Genomic DNA, 18,639 nt, shown 5'->3' with positions numbered 1-18,639 from the left:
CGGGAACCATAAGTATGATTTAGGATCCAGACATACGGTCAAAAGGAGGGGGAAAAACTCATCAGTGTATGAGGCACAAGTGGGTGAATGAAGATGTTTTGGACATTCAAGCGAGACACCTAGTCAAAAAAAATGCATGTGTCATAATGTATGTTAACAAATGAGCAAAGGAAAGATGAAGAAGGGAAATGAAGCTCTTCCTCTTTAGTTTTTCGGGGCTAACAGTGAAACCTGATCCTGAAGTTTGAGATTGTTGGATTTATTATTATTATTATTATTATTATTATTATTATTATTATTATTATTATTAAACTATTAAACACTACTGAAACTGTTAAATGTGAAACTAGAAATGTCCTCATATAACATCACAAGCAATAACTTCTCACGGGAATAACAAAAATACAGCAGCAACTAAACACTAAACACATGATAAATATTTCAATATAAACATATTTAAGGTGGACTTGTCCTTTAACGTAAAGGATATCATCACAGGACTTTAAAGATAGTAAAGACAGTATGCTACTAGATATACAGTATGATGGGATACAATGTAATGAAAATGTAAAATCGACTGGCATAATGGGCGTAATGATGATGCAATGTACGCAGTATGGCCAAAAGTTTGTGGACACTTGACCATCACACCAATTTGAGCTTGTTGAACATCACACTCCGTAATTATTCCCCCTTTGCTGTTATAATAACCTCCACTCTTCTGGGAAGGCTTTCCGCTAGATTTTGGAGCGTGGCTGTGGGGATTTGTGATCATCCAGCTACAAGTGCATTAGTGAGGTCAGGCACTGATGCTGGGTGAAGAGGTCTGGGGTGCAGTCGGCATTCCAGTTCATCCCAAAGCCAATGGAATTCTTGCACTCCAACCTTGGCAAACCATGTCTTCATGGAGCTCGCTTTGTGCACAGGGGCATTGTCATGCTGGAACATATCTGAATCTCTTAATTCCAGTGAAGGGAAATTGCAATGGTACACCATTTTATACAACTGTGTGCTTCCAATTATGCAAGCAACATTTTCGGGACAGACCACATATGGGAGAGATGACCAGGTGTCCACAAACTTTGGGCCATATAGTATATTCTCGCATTGCTTTCTAGTAGTCCTGGGTAAAAAATATCAATTCTCAGATTTTAATCGATCTTCAATTTAACAAATCTAATTAAAAAATGTAACAAATCCCCGAATCGATTCTTAATGCGCTTGCTTTACTTGAGAGGATGTGATATTATATGTACTTCTCCTCTCGTCTGGAACACGTCGCCATTTTTCATGTTATGAATTTTGAAAACGATTTTATTTCTTATGTTTCAAGTTGTTAATAAATTTCACTGTTGCTAATATTGTTGTTAATATTTATATATTTTTTTTTTTTACAGTAATGTGCATTGTGCAGTTTGTGCTTACCTTGTGTGCACTGGATGCACATATTTCTCATTTCTTGTTACAATGTTTGTTACTCAAAGTAAAAGTAAAAAGTAATTAAACATAATTGTGTGGGCCCTGTTATTCATGTAAATGTGTATTTCAGTAATATAGCTAAGTAGGAGGGTTTCAGTTACCAGCATTTATATTAAAATATGAAATCCGTGTGTGCAAAACTAACATTTTAAATGAAATATTGAAAACTAATCGATACTGAATCGAGTCAAATTGCAATCGAATCGAAACCATATAAACAAGAATCGAATCGAATAGCCAAATCGGTCACAACACCCAGCCCTACTTTCTAGAGCATGTAGGCGTGAAATTAAGGCTATGATGATATGATTAAACCCTTAGGACAGAAACAGATTATTGTTTTAATCCCATTTCCATCATTGCTGAAAACTCTGAAATAACGGTACAACGTTCCACGTTGTTTGTTGGCAGGGAAGTAAATTATGTGCAGGGGGTGGTCCGTGAATAATCCATCCAATCTGGCAACCCTGTAAGAGATCAAGCGGTAACCCAACCCAGCGCGCGCTCAGCTCTTCTGCCCTGATCCTCCACTGCGCCCCGTAACGCATCGGCATCAGCGCGCGCGCAACCGAGAGAGAGAGAGAGAGAGAGAGAGAGAGAGAGAGAGAGAGAGAGAGAGAGAGAGAGAGAGAGAGAGATAAGGCGATAGAGTGAGATAAGGTGAGAGAGAGGGGGGGAGAGGGAGAGGGAGAGAGAAAGAGAGGGAAAGAGTGAAATAAGGCGAGAGAGAGAGAGAGAGATAAGGCAAGAGAGAGAGAGTGGGAGAGAGGGAGAGGGAGGGAGAGAGAGGGAGGAGAGAGAGAGGGAGAGAGAGAGAGAGTGAGATAAGGCGAGAGACACAGAGAGAGAGAGAGATAAGGCAAGAGCGAGGGGGAGAGAGAGTGGGAGAGAGGGAGTGAGAGAGAGTGAGGGAGAGAGAGGGAGAGAGAGAGAGAGATAAGGCGAGAGATAGAGAGAGAGAGAGAGAGAGAGAGAGAGAGAGACCCGTCGCGCGCCCGGGTTCCTTCAATCTGGAGCGTCAGATGGCAGCGCTGCATCTTTCATCCCCAGGTTTTTCTAACCGGTTTGGGCGCGCGACTTTTCTTTCTTTCTTTCTCTTTCTTTCTTTTCTTTCTTTTCTAAATCCCGTCAGTTTACACAGAGACTCGGGAGCGATTCCTGATTGCCAAGCATGCACAGCGTGTTAAAGCCGCGCACTCCTACACCCCGTCCAGCTTCCTCTCCTCGCGCGCGGATAAATGAATTTCCTCCTGTTCCCGTCCCGTGCTCCGGGATATAAAATCTGACAAGTTGGACTGGACTCCATTCTGTTGCAGGGTTTGGAAGAGGTTGAAGGGGATCACTGCGTGCATGCGTGCTGTTTTAGTCTCTGGGAGGAGCGATGCGCGCTGCTCGGTCTCCCTGACCCCCCACTCGAGCGCTTTGTCTCGTGGAGGAGGCGAAACGGCGCGAGCGTTATGTTGGTTTCTTTTCCCTGTGTATTATTTGCTGCGCAGAACAATCTGACCAACTCGGAAACATTGTTACAGAACTGACCTGCCGTCCTGTGTAGGAGAATAACATTGCCATTTCGGAGCGCGTGAACAAACGGACTTTATAAAGGTGTGAAAAAGGGAGGGTGTTGGGGCACGAGCTATTTAACTCTACCGGATATTATTGTTGGGAGCTAAGAGAGGAACGTGTGTGTGTGTGTGTGTGTGTGTGTGTGTGATATCAAGGCATGACACCAGGAGGAGTGAGAGATTAAATTGTTCACGTTGCCTCGGGTCAGCCCGGTGATTTTGGAGGGATTTTGCTGGGAGTTTGAGTGGCGCACGTGCAGCGGGGCAGCCCGGAGTTCCGGAGCATCATGGGCTGCTGCAGTGGTCGCTGTACACTGGCCTTCATCTGCGGCATGCAGCTGGTGAGTGACATCAACATTATTCCTTTCACTGAGCACCCTTGCAGACCTTCCATATAGATGCACTGAACAAAAACAATTAACCCTTACAGCCTTTAATTAATGAGTCAATGAATTGCCACCAGCAGTGCTTATGCAAACACAAACACAGCTGTTAATCCAGCACTACATTGAGAAAATTCTCATGGACTTGTTTTAGAAATTGGGCTTCTTTTAACCGTGCATGCTCGCAGAACCTTTGGAACAATGTACCAAACTGTACTTTTTCTTGTCGCGCTGATGCTACCATCAAGAGGACATCTTTTGTACCTCCTGTACCTTATACAGTAGCAATGAGTACTGTGTGAAAGAGTAATGCTTTATAATCCTGAGATTATTTCCTCCATCCAGATTTCTGTACAACTGCTTTGTGACCAAAAATAAGAGAAACAAAAACAGTTGAATTGAATCGAATCGACGCTTTAAATGATCATCCAAGTAATTCCAACCAGGGACAAGACTTAAAACTACCAACGAAAAGGAAAAAGAAGGAAGCCTTGAGATATATTCGAGGAACTTTTTGCTTTTAGAATGTTCGCCAGACATCTAATATGTCTCAAAAACAAAAAAAAAAGTGTTGAATTAACTATTTAAAAAAGTTTTCTTTTAGCTTTATCTGGAGTGTTAATTCAACAACTGGGACTTTACCGATGGCAAATGATCCACCACTGAATGAACTCTTATCACAAGAACAGATTTCGTGTCGTATTTGATTTAAAACTCAAGATTTTATCCATTAAATAATAGGCAAAACATGGAATTTAAGCATGCAAACCTGCCGCATGAAAAAGTGCTATTAAAATAATAAATAATACATAGTCATTTCTCCTTAAAGTGTCCACTTTAAGCATGTGAGCACGCCTTTCCAAATACGATGCATCTCGAAAATTAACTTTATTATAACAACATTCTGTGTGCAATACAGCGTTCTCAGTCCTTTCAAAGTTATCTACAGCTCTGTACATCATTCTAAATATTTTGTTTCCTTTTTGTTTTTTTTTGTTTTGTTTTTTTATTTTACATAGGAAATAATTTAATGCATGTGAAGCTGCGTATCATCTGTTATCATCTGTATTAGGATCATTTTAAACATATCTGCAACAAAGTGGTTCATTCCATAATTCATTCATTTCCATATTTAATTTAATTCAATTACAGATTTTTCTTAGTTTGGGGCAGTAATATAAGTCTGAATTAATATTAATAGACCAGACAAAATTTAGTTCAGTGTTGTAAGCGCTAATCCGATCTAATCTGATGTAGTAAGAGTTCATTTTATGATGTAGATGGGATTTTGATGCAAAATAATCAGTGAACAAATTGTTAAATAGACTCTTACAGGGTTGAATTAACACTTACAAATGAATACAAAAGGACACAGTAAGAGTTAATTCCAGCTATACAGGTTAATTCACTGCTCCAGGTTTTAAACCTGCTGTGTAAGATATGGGTCTTGCAAGGCCAAGGAGAAATATAACAGGCAATAAGAGAGCAATCTTAGCTAGATTTAGTGTAACACTAGGAGGTCTTGTTCTATCTCATATGGTGGATCATGCTGCTCATGGAAAGCCGTCTGGGTTAAGCTGTTAGCCTGAGGTGACTATTATTTATGCTCATCTTGATTGGCTTTCAAACAGGCAATTAGTAATATCTCTGCTGAAAAGAGGTTAAGAAAACTCCTACGGTGATGACACATACCGTTGATATTGTGAGTAAGCCATGTGAAGCTGTCTGTACTAAGAACAGGATTTGTATCACTTTTTTTCATGTACCTGATTATGCTTTTTTTTTTTTTATCATCGTCATTTCTGGGTTTCTGCTTTTTTTAATGCCAATGTGGAAAGAAAACAAAGTTTAAGCAGTATTAGTGCGCTGAATATTATAGCATTCACACTATAGTATGCATTCTGCAGACACCCCCCCCCCCAAACTTGCCACCAACTGCGTGCTCGTTTATGAGCTGCAGTAGTCAGTACATTAAGCTGTACCTGATTACTGTCTATTTACAGACTCATTTGCTTTGCGTTATCTGAATGCACAAGGTAATGTATATATTACTGACTGCACCATTTTTTTTCATCAGTTGCTCGTGATTGGAGGGTTGTGGGGTTTTAAAATCTGCTGATCCTTTCAGCAAAGTGCTTCAAAATCAACTGGTAGAGTGATGATATGATGTTGATATCCACTGTTGGTTGCTTTTGATATTTAAATGAGAGAATAAAATCTGAAATCTATCAAGAGCTTGACATTGAAACTATTACAAGGTTTTACAACTATTACAACTACTACTATGACATTGAAACTATTACAAGGTGTCCCAAAAGTCTCCATACATAAGGGACTATTTGCCAGCACTGTGCCAGTTGTGCCTTCGTCACTGGATGTTCATGGACATCCACTTCTCTGGTGATCTGCAACACTTTCTTAATAAGTTATATATATGTGTGTGTGTGTGTGTGTGTGTGTGTATGGAGAGTTTTGGGACACACTATAGTGTTATAGTGTTGTAGAGCAATACATTCTACTGTATACCAAGGTCTTATCAATGGCATAATGTGTCGCAAACTATTACAAAAGGCATATAGGCAGCTGTATTTGTCATTTATGTTTATTTCATCTCATATGCTTCACATTTGTAATGCTGTACTGGGTTCATGCCATGTTTCCTCCAAATACCAAAACATACTCAAATACCAAATACCAAACATACTCAATAGAAATGTGTAACCCTTTCATTCCAACCCCCCCCCCCTCCAAAAAAAACAAAAAAAAAAACACTGAATTTACAGTTCTGTTATCTGACCTTTTGTGTAAATTTGTACTTTGAGTGTATGTAATGTAATGTGTACGGAATCTACATTTCGTTTCTCCTCCAAAAGCATTTTGGGGGGAAAATGCATGATAGAATAAATAATCCACCCATTCATGTGCATTACACCTGCGACTATGTTTCTCAATCACTCCCTATGACGTGTTACGGACATGCCAGCGAAACGGGGCTGTAACATATCAGCCGAAATGGAGATCAGATCCAGTTGGTGTTTCACTTCGTGCAATCACCTGACACGTCTGTCACTGATAGGCTGCATAAAGATACAGTCTGGGCTAGTAAGAATTCAGCCTTAGCGTCGCTTCCCTAACACGTACCTTTCTATTCTATGTGTTTTTCTTACAAGCATTGGAAGTGCTGTTGCGTTCGGTTCCACGAAAGCCCAGTCTAATCCACTGCACGATGTTTATTAACAGCAAATAATCTGATGTGGATGTAAAAAGTTAAGACTGACAGCATTATCCCTGCTAGACTATTTATACCAGCTGCCCCTGTTAATAATATATAGACATCGTGGTACAGCTTTCTGTGATTCGTGAGCATTGTTAATATTTAATACACAACTTCACTGGATTTTTCTGTACATCGTTTTATTTATTTATTTATTTATTTATTAATATGAACTGTTCTTAGTGTTACCTTTTATGTTTTCTGACATTCTTAATATTGAATACTTACCTTCAGTGTTCGGTGTTTACTTGAGTTTTTAAATTGGTTACCAACTCCTGGGACTCATATTAGTCTCTGAGTTCCCAGCGTATAAATTTGTACACATTCTCTGAATACTTTGTGTCATTCAGCTGTTTGCACTTTTCTTCTCCGGATGAGAGCTTCTGCAAAATGTAAATGTAGAAGAAATCATCAGGGTCATTGCTTTTATTACTCTAAGGCTGTTAATCCCTGTAACATGTAACTGATCGTGTCAAAATATACCCCTGTACCAAGTCTTTCATTTCCCCTCCATGTTTGTAAATCTCGAAACTTTTTCCATTATAATTATTATTATTTTTTGCATAATAAGGCTGAGATATGATGGTGCAACCCCTCAGCAAAACTAAATATCAGAATAGAAGATATTGTGTATCTTGAAACTGTCGAAACTGTCTACCCAGCCCTACAGTAATTCTGCCTGTTTTGAAGTTTCTTCAGCCTCTGCCAAATTATAATCAGAGTAGTTTGATTATAATATAAAATGTACTGTATATTAGTGGTGCATCAATAATTATGTAGCCTAACAATGTATCTGATATTAGTGTGTGAAGAACCTATTTTTGCATTTTAACAAATTCCCTGCGCTTTAAATGAGCGGCATGTAATTTTTAGAGAAGCTCTACTTGCTGAAAAAAAATCCAGCATGATTTGAGCATGTATGTTCAGAATAAAATTGTTCAAGTCCTGAATAAAATCAAACCCTCTGCTCTCACCCACGCTCAGGATCAAACCCAGGTCAACAGCATCGTGAGGCCGCCACATTACCCTCTGCCCTATCATTCCACACATGATGCAATTCGGTTCATTTAATACTGTAGCTATTTCTTGTTGTCAGTGCCAACATCATCACAAGATTAGGATCATGTTAATACTATGTGATCACACTCACTCTACATAATTCAAACTAGTGATTAGAAACTTATTTAAATGAAATTTAGTATAAGCAATGAAATCACGCTTTGAAGCCAAAATTCATATTTTTATTTAAACTATACGTAATATCATCTCTTGTATCTGTTAAACCGACCGCATAGTCACATCATTATTTTCAAGGCTCCCTGTAAGCGAAGTTGTAATTTGCAGTATAAATAGCCGATAAACCGAGTACTGTTGAAATGAAGTGTTCATGGTAAGGAAAAATGGGCGGAGTAAGCCTGTTCCAACTTGGAGGGGGTGGAGATTATTTCTGGTCTGGAAAAATGTAAAGAAATCTGAAATTAAGGCAGCTGCTTTCACTGCTTGACAATATTGCATAGAACCTTTTTTTTTTTTTTTTGCGGTATCTTTAACATATAATGATGATTATTACAGGTCTAACAACACTATAAAGCATTACAGACTACACCTTTAAGTGTATTAAAATTCAAAACTGGAGAGTAAATAGAGCATGGTAATGTTTAGCAACTTACTCAGTCAAAAGCCCATTGAACCACGGTGCTGTTGAGGTCTGGATTCTGATTGGTCAGAAGTTGTGGATTAATTTTCTAGAAACAGCAGCTCTGAGAGAAGTGCCAGCTATACTGTAATGAGACAGTAATAGATTTATAGCTGCTGTATGTTCCATTCAACGTAATTATAAACAGATAAAAAAAATATGATGCGTCATTCTTTGCTGCTTGTTGTTTTATAACAACTAAGCTTCGTGTTAGGAGACATTGGTGTTGATTATATTCCTAGAACAGCAGGCGCCGTAGTTTTTTTTTTGTTTTGTTTTTTTCATTGCATAACATACTGTCTGGCCTCCTGTACACTGACTCACCACAGTGGGCACTGATACTCTCACCATGCCCAGCTGGCATGCTGACTCAGGTCTAAGTGATGGGTCATTTGACATTAAGCAAAGGCTCGTTTAAGCTAATGAGCTGGCTATTTTGCCCTTTAATTTATTCTGATTGTGCTAGGTGATCTCATCACCTGGATGGGGTTCAGTAAAGCTTACAGAGCCTTTTCTGCTTCTTGGCAGCGACTTGCATGACATAAGAGATGCCAAGAAGTTAGCGGCAGTCATCTTTGCTATCAATCGTTGAAAGCTAATCACACACTGTAGTCTGCCTTAATGTAAATGTATGAATGTAATGTGGACAACAGAATTATATACAGTATTGTAACATAGTGTTGCATGTGTTTTTGGTGAATAATTGACACACACACACACACGGTTCACACATTTGTCACACTTTGTCGGTCTCTTTCTCTTCTTGCTTTCTGAAAATGTGCGCGCACACACACACACACACACACACATACAGACACACATGCACACACACACACACTGACCTTTCCCGATGTCTTCAGGGTCGGCATTCAGCCACTCATGTTCTTCTGGAACGTTCATTCTAAGCATAGCCGCATCCCTAAATGACTTGCGGAGGTGCACACAGCATGGTTGTATGGAATTTCTTTTGGATGAAGCAATACTTTGCAATAATTTGTTGTTCCAGTATGTTTCTCTTGTCTAATTTGAAAACTATAAACATTTGTAGGCAGCCAATTAAAACACGTCTTCCCCCTGTTATTGAGGAATGCGCATGCTCCCATGAGTGAGTCCTGTTGAACTTCAGATACTGTATACATTGCGTTACCATTTTATAAGGTAACACTAACATATACTCTAGTTCACTTTGTCGTTGGACACTCACTGTCGCCCGTCTGTTGCTATGCACAATTTGGCAGCTTTCAATGGAAAGTAACCACTGGTGGTGCTGTGGTCAGAAGCTCACCCTGATTAGGGCAAGACAAAGTAGCCAGTTCGTGGAGGACATGTGGTTTGAAATGTAAAATTTGTAAAGTTGCAAGACGCCAAGTGTTGGCGGTAACCTCTTTTCAATTTCTTTTAAGCACCATCCATGCTTCTCAAAGTGGCGCCCATTAAACACAGCCAGGGATTTTTTTGCCGGTTGGTTTTTTACAAATGTGTTATTTGTACTACTTCAGTAGTGGAAATCACAACCAATCGTTGTCAAAGTTATAATTTTTTTATTATTGTGTTCTTAGTTATGAGTTTTGTCTGGTCCCTTATCCCTTATTCCCTAATCAGAACCTCAAACATCAAAACCTTGAATTTAATGAATGTGTGACAAAAGCTATAAACTATAAAGCGCTGAATGGGTTTATACAAGGTGTCCCTAAAGTCTACAATACAGTACATAGGGGACTGTGTATGCAAGCACCATAGCGATTGTGCCCTCATCAATAGATGACCGTGGATGATTTCAATACGTTTTTCTTTTCTCAAAGGCATTCTTAAAGGCCATCTGAAAAAAATATATAAATAATATAAAATAAGTATGAAGTGCTAAGTTCCACTATGCATGGAGGCTTTTGGGACACCTGATAGAGTAAGTTAGTTAAATATATTTAGAATGGTCTCTGGGCTGTTTGAAAAAGTTTGTTTTAGCACATAAAAGATCCCATAAAAGATGTATACAGCTACACAGCTGTGCTGGTCCATATAAAGGCTGATTTCTAGTATGAAACTGCAGCTGTTTCTAATAACAATCTGTGACGTTAACATATAATTTATAGATACCCGAGTGCAAGTACAGTGCATCCGGAAAGTATTCACAAAAATAGGTGTTAATAATAGTTATAATAAAAATAAATAAATAAATAAATAAATAAAAGTGTGATTCAGGTGCAGGTGGTCATCTGACTGATGCAGTGAGGTGCAGTGGCTGCTGGGAACTGTAGTTCAGAGTTCCTTCTCTTATATACATGACAACTACACTCTTTATTACTTATTATCTATGGGTGTGTTTTTTTTTTTCTTGACATGTTACCTGTTGAGGTGATACATATCATATGTTACCTTTTACTCTATTATTGTTATTTTTGTAAATTCTGCTTATTTCAATTCTGTCTTTTTCGACCTGTGGGTTGTTCTTGTGCCATACCCAGTCAATCATCTTGTTTCAGAACAGAACATCACTGAATCTTGCAGCAGTTTTATCACTGAGAGTTCTTTTAAAATTCATATTGATAAATGTACTTTGGTCACCGTTTAATTTGATCCACAGTTTAGCGTTACTCTGCAACAGCGCACGCGTTCATTCCGGTCCGTGTTTCGGTATTTTCCTGTTGCTTGTTTGTACACATGTTGGACTTTCACGTTCTCAAACATGAGCCTGAGCCTCAACGTGGTCAGGTCTAGTTGAAAGAGGAAAAATACACTGAAGTATTCCCTGCAGTGCATTAGCAGCTCATCAGGCTCACTGAGCTGAAATATAAAGCAGCGCATGAACTTTCCACCTTATTGATCGAGTTTAATGAAAAGTTAGTTACCGTTGTTATAGAAATGAAATCGCTGAGCTAGTATATATGGCTCTTCAATATAACTGCAGAGGTTGCTATTATCTGATGCCAGACGTAGTGTCTGTATTTTAGGTCAAACTCATTTTAAATGGTACATTAGGGACATGAAGGTGTTTGTATTTCTTTGGAGAAGGATATATATATATATATATATATATATATATATATATATATATATATATATCAGTATATATATATCAGTATATATACAGTTATATTGAAGAGCCATATATACTAGCTCAGCGATTTCTCTCTCTCTCTCTCTCTCTCTCTCTCTCTCTATATATATATATATATATATATATATATATAGAGAGAGAGAGAGAGAGAGAGAGAGAGAGAGAGGTAGACACACATAAAATGGATTTGTGAGTTGAAAGTATCTTAGTCCTATATATACTAGATATGTGTGCTCTAGTGCTTTGGCAAAATCCATCAAGTTTTTTTTATTTCAGTTATTCACACAATATTGCATTACATAGCCTAATCTATGCAGATGTTACTTTTTTTGCTGAGCTTAAGCCTCAGTTTAACAATTTTATTTGATAGTTTTGACATTGCACATGCAGCACTACATTTCAAAAGAAAAATCTCTGCTTTCTGCTCACTACATTTCAACTACTACTTTTCAACTCCTATCATCCTGTATTGATAAAGTCATAAGGTGACAGCGATGGGTATCAGGTCTCATTCTCACTGTGTATTTATCAAAGCAGTTAGTTTTGTGATTAGCATTCATCTAGTATGCATCTTTTCAGTTATTAGCATGCTAGTTTACATTTGAGAGATTAGCTGTTAGTTAGCTGATGTTTTTTTTTCCCCATGTTCTTTGGTGAAAGAAGCCCTAATCATTAACAAAAATAAAATAATGCAAGTAGACAAAGGTAGATCTTTTTCTTTAATAAATATTTCTTGTGCTTTTACTTTTATTCTTGAATTTGAGTTTTCATTTACTTTACCTTAAGTGAAGAATTTGAAGCCGTACTTGAACTTTTACCTATGTTTTTAAAAATATTTTTCTATTCAGACGAGTTATCACACTTTGACTTGATTGACTTGAGAATTGTGTGTGTGTGTGTGTGTGTGTGTGTGTGTGTGTGTGTGTGTGTGTGTGTTGAAGGGGGGTCGGTCGACCTCTGAATTTTGCAAGATAATATAGCTAGCTATTTTAATTGTACAAATTGTTCCCAGATTTTATCAAAAGTTACAGTGTATTCATTTCACATTGAAGTTCATTAAGGCTTAGGTATCATTTAAAAGCAAAACACAAAATGGCAACGATGTATTATTAATGCCGTAGTACAAAGCTTGAGGGATTTCTATGGTCAAGACAACGAGCAGCAAACTAACTAAAGCAAATAAAGCAAATAGATAAAGTGAATAGCTACAGCTTTCAGGTCTATTCTGTGAGGAAGAAGAAAGCTGGAGAGATTTCTTTGGCATTGTGTCATAATGGGTTTGACAAATTTCTGATAGCATCTGTTACACATTCTGTTTGAGGTTGAGTGGCACAATACACATTTTAAATGTGGTACAGAAGTTGTCTTCAGGTTGACTCAGTACATCGGATGTCAGTATTAGTCCAGTACCAAGTTCCAGTTGATAGTCAGAGTTTTGATATTGGTATCAAAAATGGAAAAATATGACGTGGTCATTCCTACTGAAGAGCCAGGATCATAATGAAGATTATACAACGGTTAGTTCCGGTCCACTAATCTGATTGGACGAGTGGCGTTCCAGGAGTAGTTATTATTATTAGTTTGTGCAACTGCCCTGAGGCATTTCACTGTGTGTATCACTCCACTTGTCTGTGTTCACTACATAACTTTCCATTTCCTAGTTCAAAGCATTTACTACAGTAGTGTTAGTGACATCATTTAAGGCCCCACATCCTGCCAGCGAAAGGAGAGACAAGGGGAGGAGTAAGGTAGAGAGAAAGAGCAAGCAGAAGAGACAGCAAGAAGGAACGAGAGCAGAGAGAGAAAAAAACACTGGTTCTCTGGTCCCCAGATACACTGTCTGGTCCTCAGCCAGCTGGGAAGTGATCTCCCATGACGCTGGGGGATGGCACTGGACTTCGTGGCGAACAGCTACGACTCCTGCCCTTTTCAGGCGGTCGGCAGCCACACCTCCGCCTCCCTGGCAGATGGTAGCGGGTTCTCTGCCTCCCAGCAGACGGCAGCGACTCCTATGTCCTCCCCAACTGCTCCAGCGCCACTGCCTCACTCTCCCTCGGCACCACAATCCTCCCACAGCGACAAGGGCTCTCTGATAGCGGGTCCCTCCTCCTTCCCAGGTTTTGGCACGACTATAACAAACTTAAACAATGGGCAAAGAGGAGGCGGAAACCAGCTGAACGTCAACGTAAAGTTTATTAATAAACTTAATATGAAGCACAACAGAAACACAAACATAAAGCGCATATGCATCTCTCCCTCTGGCGCTTTCAGCCCCTACTTTATCGCTTTCTCCCACTGTTTAGACAACTCAGTGCCAGGCATTCATCCTCACAGACTGGTCCCTCCCTCCTCCTCGTCACAGGCACCTTTAACATGAATGTACAGTGCCCTCCACTAATATTGGCACCCTTGGTAAATATGAGCAAAGAAGGTAAAAAAAGTCTTTTTTGTTTAAACTTTTGATATTTCATTTTTATAAAATCACAAAAATACTCTGCTCTCATTGATATCAAACAATTGCAAACAGAAAACAGGTTTATTAAAAAAAATCTTTGTTAAATATAGGTGTGCAACAATTATTGGCACTATATGAATTCATATGAGAAAAATGTATTTGAAGTGTATTCCCATTGATATTTTACTTTTTTTTGTACACCTGGGTGACTAGAAACAGGAAATTGTTCAACCATGACTTCCTGTTTCACAAGGGTATAAATATGAGGTAACACATAGGCCAAATTCCCTTAGTCATTCATAACAATGGGTAAGACAGAAGAATATTGCTGTGATGTGCTTTGGAGCACACAGAGAGGTAGCCATATGGAAAAGTACCTCATGCCCACGGTTAAATATGGTGGTGGCTCTTTAATGTTTTGGGGCTGTTTTTCTGCCAGAGGACCTGGACATTTTGTTAGGATACATGGCCTCAGGGACTCTATCATATATCAACAGATATTAAATGAAAACCTGACTGCCTCTGCCAGAAAGCTTCAAATGGGCCGTGGTTGGATCTTCCAGCAGGATAATGATCCAAAACATACATCAAAATCAATACAAAATGGTTTACTGACCACAAAATCAAGGTCCTGCCATGACCATCCCAGTCCCCTGACCTGAACCCCATAGAAAACCTGTGGGGTGAACTGAAGAAGAGAGTCCTCCAGCGTGGACCTCAAAATTTGAACAATCTGAAGGTCCTGACTCTCTGTGGTCATTAAAAATCCCAGGACACTTATCGTATAAAAAGAGTAGGGGTATAACCCTGGTGGCCAAGTGAATCCCATTGGCCCTTCTCTATAATGGCCCCTAATAATCCCAATCTCTAAATTTCCTGCATCAATCTCTCCGCTCCACTAATAGCTGGTGTGTGGTGGGTGTTATGGCGCACTATGGCTGCCTTTGCATCATCCAGGTGGATACTACACACTAGTGGTAGTTGACGAGAATGTCTAGAAAAGTGCTATATAAATGTAACTGTAAAAAATTTAACTGTAATGCCAATGTCCTATAAACTAAATGCCAAAAAAATCATTTGGCCCAGCACACCAAATGCTGCACTCCTATCACAGCAACAAGTTGCATATGAGCAAAAGCAGTAGTCACTTATAAATAACAAGTATAAGAACTAGTCTCAATAAAGTGGGAAATTGTGTCCATACAAACTCAGGCATTTCAGAAAACCAACCAAATCCTTGCAATGCCAATAACAGCTTACCTAACAAAAATACAAAAGTTGGAAGTACCAGGAGCCCTGCAAGTTATAATCTTCAGTGTCATAGATATGAGAGGTATTTGTGTGAGGAAAATTGATGTGTATGTGCATATAAAGAGAAAATAACATCCGCCTGGGAGGAAGCTAAAGAGACCGTAAAACCTTGGATACAGTATATGACTTTTAATATCCTAAGTGATAATGAAAAGGCTTGGCATTGCACATGTACTGACTGATTTATGCAGGAGAGTGTGTTCTTGTGTTTTTATGGCAAATTGATGGATTATGCATTATCCAACTGGTGACTTGATGAACTGAACTCAGACAAATACACAAAACTCAGAAATAACACCAGCTTTATTATACTGGCAATTTTTCATTCATTAATTCATTTTCAGTAGCAGGCTTTATTGTAAGTCAGGGTTCCGGAGCCTATCCCAGGTGCAAAATGAGAGTACACCTTCAAAGTCCATTTCAAGGTATTACATACATTCTCGTTCATATCTAGGGGCAATTTAGAGTAACCAGTCTACCTATTATCGAAGCAATCCCACCCAGGGAAAATGCAAGAAACATAGTCAGTAACTCGAGCTCAGGATCAAACCCCAGACCCTGAGCTATGAGGCAGCAACACTACCCGCTCCATGCCTGTGCTCCCTGATAGGAACTAACAATAGCAAGGTAAACTTGGAGGTGCTGCAATGTTCAGTTTTTTGTTTGTTTGTTTTGCATCAGAATGCATTATTGTGAGTTTGTGGGTGGGAAGAAGTGTTGTACAAACATGCTGTACAAACAAGCATTCATCTACCTTCTTCATTCATTCACCTTTAATAACCAATTTATCCTGGCCAGGGTCGCTGGGGATTGACAGCCTATCCTGGGAATACTGGATGTTAGGCAGGAATACACCCTGGATGGATAGTCATAGTTTTATATGTTTGCATGTATGAATGTATGCATGGATGCGATCAGTTCAGATTGGATTTACTGGCAATCAGGCAGGACCTGACTATTTTAGGGCTGCAGCTAATTATTATTTTCATAATCGATTAAACGGCCTATTATTTTATCGATGTATTGATTTAATCGGCTGGGGGGGGCAAACGTTCAGTACCATTTTTTTGTTTATTCAAAATAAAATCCAAATCTGAGTGTTACAAATATAAGCACTCATATAAAGCTTTATTATAAAACTTTACATTAACATAACTGTTTGTCCAATATATATACAATCTATTAAAATATTTTAGTATATTATTATATTATATATAATAATTAAATAATTATATATATAATAATTGATTATTATATATTATATATAATAATTAAAATATATATGCGTATATAAAATATATAATAATTGATTATTATATATTATATATAATAATTAAAATATATATGCGTATATAAGCATTTATCCATTATTTTAATGAACACAAAAAAAGCACCAATAAATAAACTACAGTTTTAAATTAATAATAAAATCTCACTTTCACTGTACCTTGTGGTTTCTGTTAATTACTAGCTTTAGACATATTATTTTACCTGTGTTTACTTTGATCGTATCGTTTTAATTAGACATTACAGATCTTACTTGCGCTCCCTCTGTTTATCACCGCATCTACACCGCGAGTGAGGAGCAACGTGGCCTTGTCACAAATAGATCACTTCCATTATAATAAACGACAGAATTTACATTGCAAGCGCACGAACACAGCATATAATGACAATAAACTGGAATTCAACAAAATCTTTTAAGCAGCTCACACCAGTTTCCCCAAGCCCTTGCACAGAGGAGCATTTTGGTTATAAACATGTTTGTGGATCACTGACTACGTTTACATGGACAGCAGTAATCTAATTATTGACCTTACTCTGATTAAGACAATATTGTGATTAAGGTGTTTACATGAGTCGCTTTTAGAATATTCCTTTCATGTTCCCGATTTACATGTTACAGAACTTAGTTTAATTAACAGCACACGTCATTACGTCCCCACGCCACGCCGTCCGACATCCCTCCAGAATTTCACGTATCAACACACAGTTGGTCTTCGTTATGGTACCGTATACAGTTTTGGGTGTTTTTATTTAATTTTTTTTTACGAACGCTTTAAGTGCTGTTAATTATTTGTCATGCTAAACGTGCAAATGGACAACTGCTTGAAGCCGTGGGCTGCGTCCCAGTCCGCGTACTTACCGTCTATATAGTAGCCGAGATACATGTATTTCTCCTATTACAGGTCTATAGTCGGCAAGCATGCGGTTTGGGACGCAGCCGTGCTCTCTTGTTTGAGCCACTGAACCGTAAAACGGTTGAGCACTGCCGTGTGTGATCGTGTCCTGTCGCAAAATACGGTGAAAACTCTCACACGACGTTAATATTGTGATTAAGATGTGTACATGTCTGTAATACACGTCGATAATGCGACTAAAACAGGAGTACTCCACATGTTTTAATAATGATTTGTGCTTACTTCGAGTGAGACTTTAATCGGATTAAGGTAATGAAAAATTGCTGTTTAGATCGTAGTTTCTTAATCAGAGTATTGTGTTAATCGGGTTAATAGTGGATTATTGTTGTCCATGTAAACGCACTGAGTGTCGACTGGGAAACGACTTATACTACTGGTTAGTAAAAAAATGCTAGTGTTCCATTTCAGATTATTCTACCTTTCTAAAATTCATACACTAGACAGTAGAGTACATAGTGCATAGTGTAGGTGTATAGTACGACATTCGGGACACAACTTTGGTTTGTACTCTCTGATGTGTTTTCAGAACAGAAGTAACACCCCGTGTCATGTACAGACCAGCTAATCGATAATGAGATTCGTTGACAACGATTTTCATAATTGATTATTATCGATTTTATCGGTTAGTTGTTGCAGCTCTAGACAATTTCCAGGGCTAAATCAAACATCTTGGGCAGACTTGCTCTGGCTGAAAGAATTGAGGGGAGAAAAGCAGATTTTTCTGTCAGTGGTTTGTGCTTAGAGCTTTTCATCACCCTAGAGAGACAGAGAGATCTGTCAAGGTTTATAGCTCAATCAGAGGTATCACGCTAGGTTCAGGAGTGCCATAAAGATGGGGAAGATGCGGATAATTCCAGCGATCATGAGTAGACAGGAATTTACAGCTGGAAATATAGATAGGACTTATAACTTCACAAAAAATGGCTCCTCAGTGGATCCAACTGATGGATGTTTGTACCTCAAAATGGTTCGTCAAAATGATAGGGATAATGATTATAGTGGATCCGGAGCCTGTACTACATTAAGAGCAAGCAGACATATATGGGAAATAAGGATGGGATTCCAGTCCATTGCAGGGAATGTTGCGTATTGTTACACACAACAGTATGCATGTTATTATTTAAACCAGATGGCATTTCAGAATTATCAGTCAACATACTGGAATGTTTTTCTGAAGTGGAATGAAACTGGAGAACCCAGAGGTTCTTGATGTAGGATTCTGT

The 18,639-nt window shown here is 38.5% G+C and overlaps 1 protein-coding gene across 1 annotated transcript in view; it reads left to right on the top strand.

The window, feature by feature from the left end:
* The first annotated feature begins 2,179 nt into the window (after positions 1 to 2,179).
* nkain2 (sodium/potassium transporting ATPase interacting 2) overlaps positions 2,180 to 18,639 on the top strand; it is a 196,366-nt gene continuing 179,906 nt past the window's right edge. The window contains exons 1-2 of the mRNA XM_017455451.3: positions 2,180 to 3,081; positions 3,198 to 3,382. Of these exons, the coding sequence (XP_017310940.1) occupies positions 3,329 to 3,382 (54 nt within the window). The 5' untranslated portion in view covers positions 2,180 to 3,081; positions 3,198 to 3,328. The remainder of the gene's footprint in view (positions 3,082 to 3,197; positions 3,383 to 18,639) is intronic.

This window comes from Ictalurus punctatus, chromosome 25 (genome assembly GCF_001660625.3).
Source record: "Ictalurus punctatus breed USDA103 chromosome 25, Coco_2.0, whole genome shotgun sequence".
Lineage (NCBI taxonomy): Eukaryota > Metazoa > Chordata > Actinopteri > Siluriformes > Ictaluridae > Ictalurus > Ictalurus punctatus.
The sequence above is the reverse complement of the archived record's forward strand: the minus strand, read 5'-3'. Positions and strand labels throughout refer to the sequence as shown.